Source organism: Balaenoptera acutorostrata, chromosome 20 (assembly GCF_949987535.1).
Source record: "Balaenoptera acutorostrata chromosome 20, mBalAcu1.1, whole genome shotgun sequence".
Classification (NCBI taxonomy): domain Eukaryota; kingdom Metazoa; phylum Chordata; class Mammalia; order Artiodactyla; family Balaenopteridae; genus Balaenoptera; species Balaenoptera acutorostrata.
In genome coordinates, this window is record NC_080083.1 from 19,364,219 (window position 1) to 19,380,246 (window position 16,028).

Sequence of the window (16,028 nt, forward strand, 5' to 3'; positions counted from 1 at the left end):
CATTAATGGGTCTTAAGCAAGAGAGTGAGATGATAAAGTAGGCTCTTTCTCTTTCATGCATTCATTGAGTCATTCATTCCATTCAATATAATTATCAAGCATCTTCTATATGCAAGGCACTATACAAAATGCTGAAATACAAAGGACAGAAATAAGATGGAGTCATATCCTCAGAGAGCCCACAATCTGGTAGGGAGACAGATAGGTAAACAGATGATTATCATGTGTAAATTTTATGCCAGAGATTCACACAGAATACTCCAGGGTGGCCTTCTGGATGAGGGAACATTAGAGCTGAATCTCGAAGGACTCATACAAATTAGGTGAAGAAAGGGTGGGAAGGGTGTTGCTGGCAGGGAGAGAGAGGAGAGAGCATGTGATGCTTGGAAATAACTGCACACAGTTTAGGAGAGCTGGTGCTTTGCGTGGGAGGCTGGGGGAGTAGAGGAAGATGCTGCTGAAAGGTAGGCAGCAGCCAGAACAGAAAGGGCTGTGAAGAGGGTCCTGGACTTTATCCTCGAAGAAATGAGCGAGGGAGATGCTCAGATTCTTGTTGATGCAGAGAATGGATTGGAGAGGGACAAGGTGGGCGGCAGGGAGACCAGCCAGGCAGCTGCTGTTCTTACCCAGGAGAGAGACCATGAAGGACTGAATTAAAGTAGTGTCTGGGGTGGGCGATAGTGATAGCTACCGTTTGTCGAGCACTTGCTGGATGCCAGAACTGTTCTGCGCACACGCGTTAACTCACTTAGCCTTCTAGCCACCCTCTGGGATAGAAACCATCATTATTCCCATTTTACAGATGAGGAAATGAGGCACAGGGTCACCATCTAGGGAGTGCGTATTTGTACTCAGGCCATTTACAGGGCTGGGGGACCGTGGCTGGTGGAGGAGTTTTGGGGTGGAGGTGTGGGGCAGGGGAAGAGGATGAGTTCAGTTTAGACTTTTGATTTGAGAAGCCCACGGGACTCCAAGGGGAGGCATTCGGCAGTATCTGGAGTCCTGGGTTGGGGGTCAGGAAAGAGATCTGGGCTGGGGGTAGTGCTTTGAAAGTCATGGTAAAGGGTGAGCTCATTCAAGGAAATTACAGAATGGGACAAGCGAAAACCAGCATCCTGGGTGGCCCATCATCTCGGGGGTGAACAGAGAAGGAATTGCTTATGAAGATGACTCAGGAGGAGCAGGCAGAGAGCTGGGAAGAAAACCAGACCAGAGTGGGGAGAAGAGGGTCTCAGGGAGGGCATGGCCAACAGTCCACATGCTGCTGGGAAACCAGGTGGCATGAAGTGAGGAGTGTCCTTACTGACAAAGATTGGGTTTGGCCAAAAAGATTTCATGGGCCACCTTGATGACAAAGAGTTTCCGTGGGATGCTAGAGGTGGGCCGGGAAGTGAAAGGGAGGTGAGGAAGTAGAGAGAAGCAAGTCTAGACAACTCTTTGGAGACTCTTTTAGGGAGGGAAGGAGGAGGAGAGGCTGCGAGGCAGAGAGTAGGCAAAATAGAGTGATTTTACCTCTTTCTAAGACTAAAGCATTTTTTTTTTAACATCTTCATTGGAGTATAATTGCTTTACAATAGTGTGTTAGTTTCTGTTTTATAACAAAGTGAATCAGCTATACGTATACATATATCCCCATACCTTAAGCATGTTTTATTTACTTTGAGATTTCCCCCAACAGAGCTGAGCACATTTGCTCATCCTAGCCAAGCAACACTTCTTTTAAGGACCCTTTTCCTTCCTCCTCTACGCCCTGTCATCACCTCCACCTTGACAAAAACAAACTCTCACTGTGCAGGAAAAAAAGGTGAAAACCTGACTCTTGGCAAAACCATCTGGGGATCTGAAGATATTTCTCCCTTCGAGGAGGAGTGGCAACAAGTGAGGAAGTAGCTAAGCTAGTAGATGCTTAATTGATTCTTATTTTCATCTATGTATGGGAAACACTATTCCCTGTTGAGCATGGAAGGATGGCCACACAGCAGGCTATCCTGCCTTCTGGTGCCTCCCCGGTGCTTTCTGGAGCAGAACTGGATGTTACCATGTTTGTGCGGCCCCAGCTTTGACAGTTTGGAAGTTGCTGAAGGCAGGTGGAACAAATTCTCTCCCCTGCCTTGAAAAACACAACTGGGCAAGCCTCCATTTTTAACGGGGCCCGTGAAGCATATTAAGGACCATGGATCTGGCTGTCAGATTGACAAATGAGTCTTCTCTTTTGAAAGGCACTTAGGAAGTTGTATTTGGAAGCTTGAGAGGAGATGTGAAAAGCATTTGGGGGCACCCCACCCAACATCTGGGCCTTTTTAATTTGGGGGTAGAGGCGGGGATACTGTTTCTCGTTGTGAGCCATGGTGGGATTCCCTCCAAATGTTGGAGACGCGGCCAACCTACGCTGATGGTAAAGGCTTAGGCTTCTGTAGGAGCCGACTGTGCCCACACGGCCTGCCAGTGACCTAACTGGGGCCGGCGGGACCCAAACATTTGTGTTTGCCTTGTGTATCTACAGCCCCAAATAGGCTAGCGAGCAGCTGCTTGATGCAGGGTGTGCTGTGACCGTGGGCATCCTCGCGGTACTCTGGATACAGCCCAAGTGAGGAATCAACACACAGTCCAGGGTGTGGAATTGGAACCCTTCTTATTCCCAATGGCTCCAGTAGTAGAAGGGCTTCCTGGTGAGAACGGGGTATATCTGGGTAGTGATTAGCAACTCTGGTTCCCCAAGGCATTTCCGAGACCCTCGAATATAAACGCAGGGCCACGGTTCCGCGAAAACTTTCTGAACAATGAGGCTGGTGGCCAACCGACTGCCCAGGGTCTGCAGATTCATTCTCAGTCCCACCAAGAAGTATGGGCAGGGCGGTTGAATAAAGATTTGATGGACACATTGGATAAACATTTAGAAAACAAGACTCACCGCCAGGCTCTTTGAGGAGGAAGTGGGAGATGATGAAAATTTCCTTATATCAAATCATGACTTGAAGTCCCAGCAGGATTAGCCATCGCCTTCAGTTAGGGGCAAAGAGTCCGACTGGTGATGTCAACGTTGAAGATGCTGTGCTCTTACTACATGAATGTCCCAGATTTTCTCTTTCACATATATTCGCTCACTCGTTTAATTCTCTCCATGGTCCAGAGTTCGGTGAGGACCTTCCCATCTGTTCCATCCACACTCGTGCACACAGATGGCTTCCGGATCTCTGCCTCCAGCCCTGACCCCTTTCACGAGCTTTTGCTTTGATTAGGCTCTCTAAGTGTGCAGCCAGAAATGATACAGACACCATCATCCATCACAGGCTGGCTCCACAGCCTCAGGGAGAAGGAGGGCCCCCAGGGCAGATTTTAATGGGAGTTTTGGCAGGTGGGGGAAGGGGGGAGGCAGGGAGAGTCCTGGAGCGCAGCATCTGAGCGCTCTTTGGGCCCAGAGTGCAGATTTGAGTGTTACTGTATAATTCATTCTTTCAATCCTGCACATTTACTGAGCTCATATCTAAGCAAGGCACAGGGGATAGAGAATCCGAGAGACACCATCCTTGGTCTCAGGGAGCTCCCAGCCTAAGTGAGCCAAGGGCTGATGGAGGCTAAGGAAGACAGTTCGTAAGAGGCAGGCGTAGGGGCAGGGATGCACAAGGGGAGGTAAATTCTGCAAGGAGAGTTTTATATCTCTTAGGAGTGGAATAAAATTGCCGAGAAACCTGCTTGATTCTGTGAGCACTCCAAAGCGGGACCAGGTCTCCCTCATCTTCATCTTCCCGGCAAAGTAGGTGCTCAGTGAATATTTGCTGAAGGAATAAATGAATGTATAAGGTGTTATATGGAGCGACTAGCTGCTCCTGGGGGGGCGGCAGGACAGGACGGGGAAGGTCTTCTTAGAGACTGTGATCTTTGAGCAGTAGCTAGAAATAGGACTAGGCCTTTGCCAGGTAGGTAAGACCAGGAAGGGATGCTGGGCATAAGGAACAGTGGGGGCAAATGCACAGAGGCAGGCATCAGAGAGCATGGTGTATTTGGTGGATGGTTCTCCGACACTGGGATGCAGGGGACACGTTAGTCAACCATGGGCAGTTGATGAGGCTGGAGAGGTGGGCAGGGGCCAGGCTGAACAGGACCTCGGACGCCATTCTAAGGGGTGGGGCTTTTGCAAATTACAGGAAGCCCAGGAATTTAAGGGTTTTAAGTAGGACAGCCATGTGGCCGCCATGTGTGTGGCCTGGGGAAGGGGCACGACCAAGGAGCACGGCCAGAGCCTCTCTTCTAAAGTTTTAGGTTGACTACATACCCCAACCCCTGCTTCTCACTAGTAGGAACCCAGGTTCTGCCTCTCAGACCAGGGCAGGGGGGTTTATCTCACATGTCCTTGCCACCATGGACCTTAACAGCACCCCACGCCAGCTGGCATGAAGGAGGGAGTCTGCAGGTGGCAGAGCAGGTGCAAAACTGCTATCACCCAAACTTCCACGTGGTTCCTGTGTGCTTGAGTGACCCCCAGGCTGCGAACGCTGGACGCCCTTCGAGGTCACCTAACCCAGCCCTTCCATTCTGTGGATGGGAACACTGAGGCCCAGGGATGGAGGCAACCTGTCCAAGTTCTCATGGCGCAGTCAGGACTAGAATCCAGGCCTGTGGGCTCCCTGTCTGGTTTTCTCTCCCCAGATAGATCTGTGCTCAAAGCTGAGTCCTGCAGTTCCCTTAGCTCGGTGACCTGAAGCAAGTGACTTGGTTGTGCAGTTTTGTCATCTGGAACGTGGCATAACAATATCTCCCTTTTGGGGTTGTTGTGGGGAATAAATGAAATAATGCAGGTCAAGTGTCTCTGCAGCTTAATGCCTGGCGGGGAGTGTGCGCTCAGGTAGAAGGAACTGCTCTCTCCCTCTGGGTTCTGTTTCTGCTCCCAGCGTGTTATCCCACTGCCTGTCTCTGGTGGTGGGGGTCCTGGGATGGTGCAGGGGCTCCTACAGCAGCTGAGCCGGGGGGCACTTCTTAGATTGTCCAAGGAAGGCAGGGGCATACCTTGGCTTATTTGGGTTTAGGGCAAATACAGATGTAAAAAAGCAATCTTTGGTCTGGGTCACAGCCCAATGGTGTGTTCTTTTGGATGACAAAGTAAAGTGAAAAATATTGAGAGACGTGCGTGTGTAATTTTGCACGGGTGGGATGACTTTACCAGGCAAAAGGACTTTCCCGTTTACAAAGGGATTCACGGCAGGAGTCCTGTAAGTTACCAGTTCCATTCAGGGCTTTCACTCAGGAGTCAATTTCCCTAGCATGATTCACACCAAGTTTCTAGGAAAGGGCACTCTGCCCGCCAAATAGTCTTGTCATCTTTCAAGATTCCCTTGAGCTTTGAGCTGAAGCAGCAGAATCTTGGAATGGGAACAGTGTAGCCGCTATAGGTTGTAAGACCACCATGATCTTATGTGCCATCAAGAAAGAAAAAGCATCGCCAGTTGTAACGGACGTGCAACAAGCCCCAATTTCAGAAATGTGAAAATGTGAAAAAAATATGCATCTTAGGATCAATGTTTGAGAACCAGGGTCAGCTGGATAGGTTAGTACTAATGGCAGAGTGAGAATATACCAGTGGGGGCCAATCCCCAAATTATACTTGGCTTAAGATTATTTAACAGTTATTTTTCCTATGTGAAAGAAACCCCTAATACGTAGGTTCTCTGAGGCCAGACACTGGGTCTGTTTCGCTCACCACCGTATCCCTATCGCTTCACCCATAGTAGGTGTTCAACAAATATTTGCTCAACAAGTGAAATAAAACAAAGCCGCATTATAAGACATGTGGCAAACCCAGACAAGAAAACAAATCATTCATAATTCCCCCACTGTGGGTATTTTGCCTTATTTCCTTCGAGTCTTATTTCCTATGAATATGCTCTTTTATATATGTGTAAACATAATGTATTATTAGATTTAGCTCCAGGATGTGTCTTTGTATTTCTCTATTAATATGAATGAAATGATGAAATGAGATGATGTGGAAATGTTTTGAAGACTGTAAAATGTTTAACCAAATATCTTATTATTACTTATAATAACCATAGCAATGCTAATATGAATGAGGCTGATTTTCTGAAAATATACTTCAAAGCCAACAATGAATTTGTCCTCTGAAGCTGGGAATACATTCTGTCCCTGATCGCCACGGGGAGTCCCTCTGTTTCATGTTGGGAAGAGAAAGAGACTTAAGGGTTCTGAGAAGTTATCAGCTCCAGCTTCCCACCAGGCCCAGCAATTTCTTTGGTGTCAGTAATGGGGGATCAGTGTTGGGTGGGGAGGACAGAGCACACCTCTCAAGCCAATGACACAGCAGCCTACAGAGAGCTTCCTTCTCTCCAACCTTCGCTAGCGGTGAGATGAAGTTACCCTGTGGGTTTCAAGGAAGGCTGTTCACTTCCTCCGCATGGTAATAGCAACGTGGACACCAGAGAGGTGTCAGTACAGGTAAGTCACGCAGGAGCAGAGGGGTGGTTACTTTCCACAAACCACAAAATCAGATTTGCATTGGAAAACTAGCCCACAATTCACCATTAGATAGTCAAAGAATTCATGGACACACTTATTAGTCTAACCCATGCCTGGTTCTTCGAAGGGAGGTAGATTGACTCACATCACACACAAAAGGCAGGACTAGCCAGCCTCCTCTGTGCCCTCTTCTCCATGAGGCCTCAACCTTGGCCTACAAAGACTTGGACAAACACTAACATAGTTTCCTTCCTTCTTTTCTTTTCTTCCTTCCTTCCTTCCTTCCTCCCTCCCTCTCTCTCTCTCTTTCCTTTCTTCCTTCCTTCCTTCCTTCCTCCCTCCCTCCCTCCCTCCCTCCCTCCTTTCTTTCTTTCTTTCTTTCTTTCTCTTTCTTTCTTTCTTTCTTTCTTTCTTCCTTGTCATTAGCACTTCATTTTCATTTAAATGGATAGTTTAGATGAAGAACAGAACTAGAATAGTGTTAACAATCGACTTCTGAAAAATCACACTTGTATAAAGGAAATAAAAAAGGCCAGCAGAAATCCAAAAAAGGTGCAGCTTGTATTATTGCACTTGGATGAAGTATGCTGTTCAGGGTAGCGTAATACTACTTAGGCCACACAAGCCCAGGAGGAGGAGACGAACAGAGGGCAAAACTCCAGGTAGTATTTATTTTGGATTCTCCAGTGAGCTCAAGAATATTTAGTATTTTTGAAACATTCTACTAAAGCTCTTTATGAAAATGACTGTGTCTTCCAACACATTTTTACACTAACATAGTTTCTCACAGCTCAAAGCCAAATCCCTGGGATGACCCTAGCCCCCTTAAAGTCCCTGCCTGAGAACTCAAGACTGCCAAAAGAATTTACTGTTTGTTTGTTCCTGCCAAGACCAAAAGGCAGGGCCCCTGTCTCCCTGTCTCTGCAGGAGGAGAGAAGCCTAACTATGATGGGGTCCTATTAGCAAACTTGGATGGGTTCCACATGCACTGACCCCCACCCCCGTAACTTCCTGCTTTTTGTAATGTTTCATTTCCCTGACTCTGCTCAGGCACCCTCTCTCCCCCCAACCCTTCCCCTCATTTTCCCTTTAAAACACCAAGTGCCTTCTGCACAAATCGAAGTTGAGTTCAGTTCAGGCTGAACCCTCTTCCCTGCTGCAATAGTATATTACTGATTAAATCTGTCCTTGCTGCTTTGTTTATCTGACAGTACTCGAAGGAAGGCTTGCTACTACACCCAGGCTAATAGCTTGGGCTCGGGGCTCTCTGCACACCTTGACCTGCTAGCCTGCGGTCACGCTTCCTGATTCAAATCCTCAGCCTTGAACTTGGCTCCGTGCTGCCTGCTTCATGCCTTCCTTCTTTGTCCTCTAGGATGAAGTTTCCTGGTTGTTCCACCAGGCCCCCACCTTGCACACTCTTGAATACGCCACTTCTGCCTACACCGCCTGCCTCTATCTCTGAGCCCCTTAGTCGCCGGGCCGACCTCCCAGCCTTCTCTACCCCGGTCTCAGAGCCACCATCCCACCTGCTACATGTTGCAGAGGAGGCTGACCTTGATCTTTAGCAACTGCCCAGGCGTTAAGTATAGGGAATAGTTCACGAAGCCTGCGTCATCCATGTTCTCCCAGAGATCCAAAACTACAGCTCGCTTAGAGAGTTAAAACCAGCTTCCAGTACAGAAGATCGCTTTATGAAATGGCTAAGGAACTGTGATCTGTACTGGATGAAAGATGATTTGGGCCAAATTTTCAAAACAAGCGGCGCTCCTAAGTTACGTGTGTATCTCTTTGCTGACAGCTCCTCCCGTTCTCCGGATTCTCCTTTCCTCACACCCTAGAGCTGGGCTCCCTGTCGCTCATTCACCTCATTCTCTGCTCCAGGCCTCCCAGGGCACATTGTCTTGGTTGACCATTGTCTAGGACTCCCTCAGAGTCACAGGCTCTCCAGCTTTTATTCTAGGCGAACCAGGAGATAAGAGAAAAAAAAGCAACCCCATGTCTCTCTGCAGTCCTGTTCTGAGGCTTCCTCCCCACTGAGAATTTACAAAGGTCTCCCTTCTGAGGTGTGTAAGCCATGTCACATCTGTGCCAGTCCTCACTCCATGGACGCACAGAGTTGATGCAGAAGTCCTGGCTGGCTGGGAGGGCCCCTCCCCTGGTGCTAAATCAGAGAGCAGACAGGAACCCATGAAGCGGCTTCCCTCCACTTAAACTCTGTTACAGGAGAGATGCTCCATCCCTGTTCCTTTTTGCAGGCCACTTGACTTTGTATTAACACAGTGACGAAACACACCAAACCCTGATGAGCAATTTCCCTCAGCATCCACTGGACTCCCGCCCCACCCCCCGCAAAGATTTTTTTCCCAGAATGTGTTGGGAAAAAAAAAACCCCAACCAGTTCAGTGAAAAAGCAAATAAGCTGGGTTTCCCTCATGCCCAATTGCAGAAACCGACAGGCGGTACAGGAGAATTGGATTACAGAGGTTAGCCTGATACATTTCTCCAATTTCAGGGTGAGTCTCTTTACTGAGCCCAGCCCTGCTCCAGCCTTCTGGGTGGATTCAGAGCCTTCCAGGAGTGGGAATCCCATTTCTCCTCCTCACGTGGCAGGTGGCTGGGAGAGGCCAAGGACCACTGATCCAGAGAGCCCTGGGGACTTACCCTCTGCTCCTGTGTGGCCACGAAAGTCTGGAACCCTGGTGCCACCCCAAAGCCCAGCTCTTGGATGAAAGGCGGCTCAGACTGACTGTGGATCTGAACCTTCACGCCTGCTTCAAACGTCGTTTCCTCTGAAAGAACAAAGATGGACAGAGCCATGGGTCAATGATAACAGATGCTCATGGAGTCCTGGGACTGAAAAGCTCAAAAGGATGCTGGAAAGGCCCCACGGTAGGCAGGATCATGGTCCCCCAGAGATGTGCACATCCTCATCCCTGGAGACTGTGGCTATGTTACCTTACACTGGTGAAAGGGATGCTGCAGGTGTAACCAAGGATTTTGAGGTGGGGAGATGGTCCTTGGTTATCCAGGTGGCCCAATGGCATCACAAGGGTCCTTACAAGAGGGAAGCAGGAGGATCAGAGTCAGAGAGATGTGGAAAAATCGATGCTGCTGGCTTTGAAGATGGAGGAAGGAAGGATCCATAAGCCCAGGGATGCAGGCAGCTTCCAGAAGCTGGAAAAGCCAAGGGAATGGATTTCCCCTAGAGCCTCTAGAAGGAATGCAGCCCTGATGATACCCTAATACATTTTTGACTTCTGGCTTCCAGAGCTGTAAGATAATAAATTCGTGTTGTTTGATGCAATCTGATGCAATCAGATTGTTGTGGCAATCTGTTAGAGCAGCAATCAGAAATGAATTCAGGTCAGCTAGGCCAATCAACTTTTTGCTTCAATCTCCAAAACTATAGAATGGGATTATGAACTGAGTGAAGCACCTATTCTCTTTATTTACTAACTTCTCTACTGGACCATGAGCTGAGGCGAGGAGATCAGGAGAAGGAAAACACGATGATACAGCAGTTGAAATAAAAATACGGGGCTTTCCTGTAAGCCCCTTGGAGCTGCAGGAGATGGGCAACTAGAAGAGAAGGTTCTCCCCTTCTGTTCTTTGGCAGGAGAAACGGCCCTCGGCATTGCGGGGGCGGGGAGGGTGGGTGGAGAGGAGGGACAGCAGAATGGGATGGGATGGCAGAGCCTGGCTCATCCTATATGTTGGTGCTCATAATTGGCAGGAAGTGCACCTATGGGATCTATCAGCCTTTCCTGGGTCTCCTTCTCTGTCTTATTCTTTGCAAACAGCCTGAAGTATGAGTTTTCCAAAATGCAAATCTGAGGCACTTATAAGGGGCCCAATCTCCTTCACCTGCCCCCGTTCCAGCCTTGCTCTGGGCAGCCCTCTGCTTCGTGGCACTACGTGTTCCAACCCACCAGGGCCACCAGATTGGTTGTCACTGATCCCTGCTCTACATGGACGCACATGCATCTCCTTCTGCCTGGAATGTCTTTTACTTGGTCCACCCGACCATCTCCCTTCTCATCACTGAAGATTCAGCCCCCAGCCCCAGCCAGATCCACTCCTTCTCCTGCTTGGTTGTATTCTTCACATACGCCTGGTAAAGCCTCTGCCACACCACGTCATAATCCTTTATCTCACTGTCTTTTCTACAAGGCTGAGCATCGTGAGGCCAAGTTCAGGGCTTTCTCTCTGGATCTCAAAGGCCCTGCACACGGCTGGGCATCTTGCAGGCACCCAGGGAACACCTGTTGCACGAACGAGTGAGAGATGTGTGACCCCAACCTTTACTCACTTATTAATGGGCAAGGCCAATCTAGAATCCACATCAAGGAGTATTCTGAAACTTGAGAATAGGGAGAGGATGGGTAAATGCAGAAATCAGGGAAGATGGAGGTCAGAGGTCAAGGAGAGGGTGTGTGTCAGCACCAGGGCCATAGCATAGGGAGAGTTTGGGGACACGCTCTAAAGCTGGCACAGAAGAGAAAGGCGAGGAGGAGGGGAGGGCTGGAGCCAGGCACGTGAATACGCAAGACCCGGGTCAGCCTGGGGGCCAGGGACCGAGGCAGGGGGAGGCGTCCAGAGCTGGGTGAGAATTCCAAGGTCGGGGGCACAGGCCAAGGTTGAGTAGGCAGACAGGGGCCAGAGGAAGAACAGGCAGGGCTCTCACCATCTAGACGAGGAATCCAGTGGCTGACATGAGGTTTAGGCAAAAGAGAGCCTCAGCCAGGAATCCTTTCATACACATCTTCGCGGAGCAGGAGAGAATCCCGTGAAACCCACGAACACCTCCCCCTTCCCTCCAGCAGAGTCAACTCTTCTGCCATCTCTTTACCCAGATCGCTCCATCCAAACTCTTGCCCCTACGTCCCTGCGTGCCTGTGGCTTTGTGTCCATCTCTCCCATGGGTGGTGGGTGCCTCAAGAGAGGAGAGTCCTGCTTGCTCAGTCTGGTGCCCATTGCCCAGCCGGGGGCTTGGCCCACAGGTACATCAGGGAGGGGGCTGAGGGAGAGGGAGGATGGGGGAGATGAAGAAGACTGAGTGGCCAGCTTTCAGTGGCTGTGTGTTCTAAGGTCCGCCTGAGAGAGGGCTTGAGGAGAGGCCGAGGAGCCCAGAGAACAGGCTTTGATGGGGGGGAGAAGTGAACACACAGTGATACTGGGATACAGGATGCTTGGATGAATGAAAAGCACATTCAGTGAGCTGGAGGGGGTGGGAGAGGAGAGATGCCAAAGCGCGTTTTCCAGAGCTAGTGAAGCTGTGTGCCTGCGATATTAAGTGAGCTTAAGAAACCTTAGAGCCAGTAGGACAGGCTCGAAGGAGGTACCTGTGGTTACAGGGAGAAATGAGAAACGGGGCCTTGGTGTCAGAAGTGCTGTGAGCAATGAGCAGAGAGGACAGCCAGGCGTGCCTGTGCTAGTGAGAGCTGCCCAAGGCTACTCAGACTGGGTTAGGGTTCAGATGGGGAGTGTATTCAAGAAGCAGCAGGGGCTGGAGCAGAGTAAATTCCTAAAGTGTTCTCATATCATTACAAACATGGATGGGCATGCAATCTGATGGGCAGAGTCAGAAGAGATATGAATAAGGTTTCTGCCCTCTTCAGGATAATGCTGTCTAGAGGAACCTTCTACCAAGATGGAATGTTCTATAATCCTTGCTATCCAACCTGGTACTGTTAGCCACATGAAATGTGACTCATGCAACTGAGGAACTGAATTTATAATTTAATTAATTAATGCTCCCCCAACTTTACTGATGCATAATTGACAATTAAAATTGTATGGTATTTAAAGTGCACAGTGGGATGATTTGATGTAGGTATACATGGTGAAAGGATTCCCCCTATCAGGTTAATTAACATATCCATCACTTCACATATTACCTTTTTGGCCTGCTTTATTTATCTATCTATTTTTTATCCAATTGAATTTTAATTAATTAAACTTAAAATTAAGTAGCCACATGTGGCTGGTGACCACCTTACTGGGCAGTGCAGTTGTAGAATGTCACCTGTGAGCAGATCCCAGCCCTCTCGGAGCAGTAAGGGTGGCAAGGGCTTGAGCACCCCGCTTTCTTATGCAGGTGCCCCTGTGGGGTCTCTTGTCCAGAAGCAGGAGATCTGGGTGGGGTTCTGAGCAGCGGAGTTCTGCCTATTTGTAGTCAGCCCATGATTACAGCCTCAGATCCTCCCTGACCCTGTGTCTCCCAAAGCACCACTTATTCTCTCATCTCCAGGTAGTTCCTCTTCCTTCACAGAACTGCCCTCAGCTCCCCTCTGTGGAGTGATTCTCCAGTTTGACAGTGAATAGCAGCCCCCCTCCAGTCCCAGCCCTGTACCCACCCTCAGCTCCTGCCTTTCCCGGACATGGCATACTACCAGTGCAAATACGAAGACACACTTGAAGAAATGAAGTGATCAAGCATAGGCTGTTAGAGCCAAAGGCTCCGCCCACGTACCTCCAACGGTCTCAGACTAGAATGCACGTTGAAATCACATACAGAGCTCTGCGTGACCATTCCCGGGATCCACTCCCTACAAATTCTGATTCTGTCCCTCTGGGGTGAAGCCCAGCAAACTTGCATGCCCAGGGATCCTGATACAAATTATCTGAGGCCACACACATTTGGGCAGCAGCGATCTAGTCCAGAGAGGGGAACTGACTTGCCCAAGGTCACACAGCAAGTCAAGAGCAGAGCAGGGGCCAAGAGCCAGGTCTTCTGACTTGCAATTCGTCACTCTTCCTCCCCCACTAGGGGTGTGGTTTATTTCACGGGAGCAGATGTCCTGGTTCATAGCCCTGGGGTTCTGAGTGGAGGCTGGAGAAAGGGAATATCTCTTTCACTGTCATATCCCCTAAAGCCCCTAGCATGGTGCCTGGAACAGAGCAGAGCTCAATAACTACTTGTTGAATGAAGCAAATTGAGTGAGGGAGTGTCCTCTGCTGAGTTGACTGTTCCCCGCCCTTTGACCAGCTGTGAGTCTACCAGGGTCTGGCTGGACCCTAGGAAATACCAGCGCCACATGTCACCCAGTGATGGGCTTGCTCCCATGTTGCACAAGGCAGAAGGTCTCGTTCACTGACATGCAGCTGGGCTGCACAGAAAACAACAGCAACAGCAGCAACAAAAACAATAATAATAACAAGAACTCGGACCAGCCATACAATGTTTGGGTTCAAATTGAAAATGTGGGGCACCTCGTTAAAAATTTATTGAGAAACTCAAGACAGCAGTGGTAAAGCATGAAACCAAGTGTGACCTTCCTGAGCCTGTGGGACTGCAGTGGTCACACAACCAGGAAGCCAGCCCTGATTATAACCCCCGTTGGTGCTGGACGGAATTGTTCACATCTTCCTATTCCTCTCACCACCAAAACATTCAACACTGAGTTGCTTCAAAGAGTGCAGGCCCCCAGTGCAGTGAAGGATTTGTTTACATATCGTGAACACCGGGATTCAAAGCCCCAGAGAGAGAGGGCACAGAGAACGGGGAAGTTACTACACACACAGCATTAGGAGCCCTTGTTAATTGCGACCCAGCTGCAACCCTGACGGCGTAACATGAAAGATGATGTTGAATCAGGAGGAGGATGGTAAAGAGACTTCAACCTGCAGAAGCCAGAGTCTCCTTTTTAGGAGCAGGGCCATGGTCGGCACCAGGTGAAGTCTACCTGTGGAGAATTTTCTGTGCCTGCAGAAAGGATTGGGAAGCTCTACTGGGCAGGGGGTGGGGGTGGGGTGGGGGGTGGGGGGTCGGGGTGGGGGGAGTCACGGGCAGAATGCATAATGGGGCAGGGAAAGTACATCACAATAAAGGCTTACATTTTTAATCTTTGCAAATTACAGGAAGCACGCAGAGGCAATAAACACTGAAGAGGAGGCAAAGAAGCGTCTCTGAAAACCTGGAGGAATTTTCTAGGCTAAGGCAGGGATGTGCTGGTACAAAGCAATCTTGGGTTGGAGGAAACCGTCTTTGTAACAGTGGCTGGGATAGCTAGCTTGAGAGCAGAGGGTGGGAGGGAGGCCAGCCATATGGTGAGATGCGTTTCAGTGCAGGATGGCTGTTTGTCCCCTACCCATCCTCTCCACTCTTCTCTCTGCCCTGGGAGCTGCACTTGTATAAAGTGTCCTGTTGGGCTCCCTTGCCCTCTAGCTGCTGGTTGCCTTCAGCCAGTGGTGGGCCCAGGTAGGAAACTGGGAGAGAGGGGAGAGTCAGGCTGGGATATTCAGTCTCTCAATTCTATTTGCTGGGTCCCTGTGCGTTAGCTGCGTGCCACCTTGGAAGGGCACAACTCTGGTTCGGGGCCTGGAGGGAGCGCTCCGTTCTGATATGGGCTCTTTCTCCCTTTCCCAGGCATGGCAATGGCTCTCTCTGCTACCGGGCTCAGGATACTGCCCCATCAGTACTGCCTTCCCTAAGCCTTGCCTGCACCTTTGTGACTAGCCCTTCATTAATCGTTCCTTGTATTACCCCGTCTGCGGGTGCTGTTGATTTCTTGCTTGGATCCTGATGGTAGAGCCCCCAGAGGACATCTACTACCTTACCTCTGAGAGGCAGTAGGAGGCCTCTCTGCCTCACCATCCATGGAAGGGCAGCTGTTGGTTGGAGCCTCTTGGGAATGGAGACCTCACTATCTGCAAGGGTAGCCCTTGGTTTCCAGAGTTCATCCTTGCACTGAGTTGACAACTGCCTGCTTTTAGATTTTACTTGTTTCTAGCTCTACCCCTTCTTCCAGGATCTGAAGATATGACTACCGGAGCCTTCTTGTTTTCATGCTAACCTTCCCCAGCAGAGCTGACCCCAGTGCATCTTCATCTCCGAAGGCCTCACTAGCCGAGGTGCACTCAGGGATGTACGTGGCCTGCCCAGGCTTCTGTGGGGAGGGGCCCGGGACCCTCTGCCCCACCCCCCCACCCAGGAGAGCCAATTGCCCTGCATGGCTTATGGAGTTCCGGGGGCTCCCACCTCCCACACTGGGGCCAGGGTGGGCGGGGCTTATGCCCAGAGACGGAGCACCCCTTTCTCAAAAGAGCGAACCAGGCATTCTGAGTCAGTGGACGTGCAGGCCCCTTGTACTCGGGGGCTCAGAATCAGAGAGCGCCTAGGACAGTTGGTTAGACGCTTGGGGCTCTGGGGTCAGGCAGGGTGAGGTCACTTCCAGCTCTGTGACCTTTGGCAAGTTATTTCATCTCCTGGAGCCTCATTTTTCTGCAAAATATGCAGAATGGGGTCGAACATGGTAATGGAGGAAGGCTGCGTTCTCTCATCTCAGAGATCAAGGGAAAGCTCACTGAATGTCCGACAGTGACGATGACAGGGGCCACGGCCCTAGCCCTTGAGAGCCCTGGTATTTCTACCAGGCTGGCTACACACGCAGTTTGGGTGGTCCATGAGAGGCGCCATCTTGGTCCCTCATGCTCCCCTGGCTTGCACAGAGAAAGCCATGGCGTGAATGCAAGGAGGCCCAAGGTGGGGCCCTGGAAAGAAGAACAGGGAAGTATATAAAAGAAAACATTGGCTCTGAGATCACAGAGAGCTGGGT

At 50.0% G+C, this 16,028-nt stretch overlaps 1 protein-coding gene across 2 annotated transcripts in view; it reads right to left on the minus strand.

The window, feature by feature from the left end:
• ASIC2 (acid sensing ion channel subunit 2) overlaps positions 1 to 16,028 on the minus strand; it is a 1,041,202-nt gene that overhangs the window by 54,947 nt on the left and 970,227 nt on the right. For both annotated transcript variants that reach the window (XM_007190164.2, XM_007190165.2), the window contains exon 3: positions 9,133 to 9,260. In XM_007190164.2, coding sequence (XP_007190226.1) covers positions 9,133 to 9,260 — 128 coding nt within the window. The remainder of the gene's footprint in view (positions 1 to 9,132; positions 9,261 to 16,028) is intronic.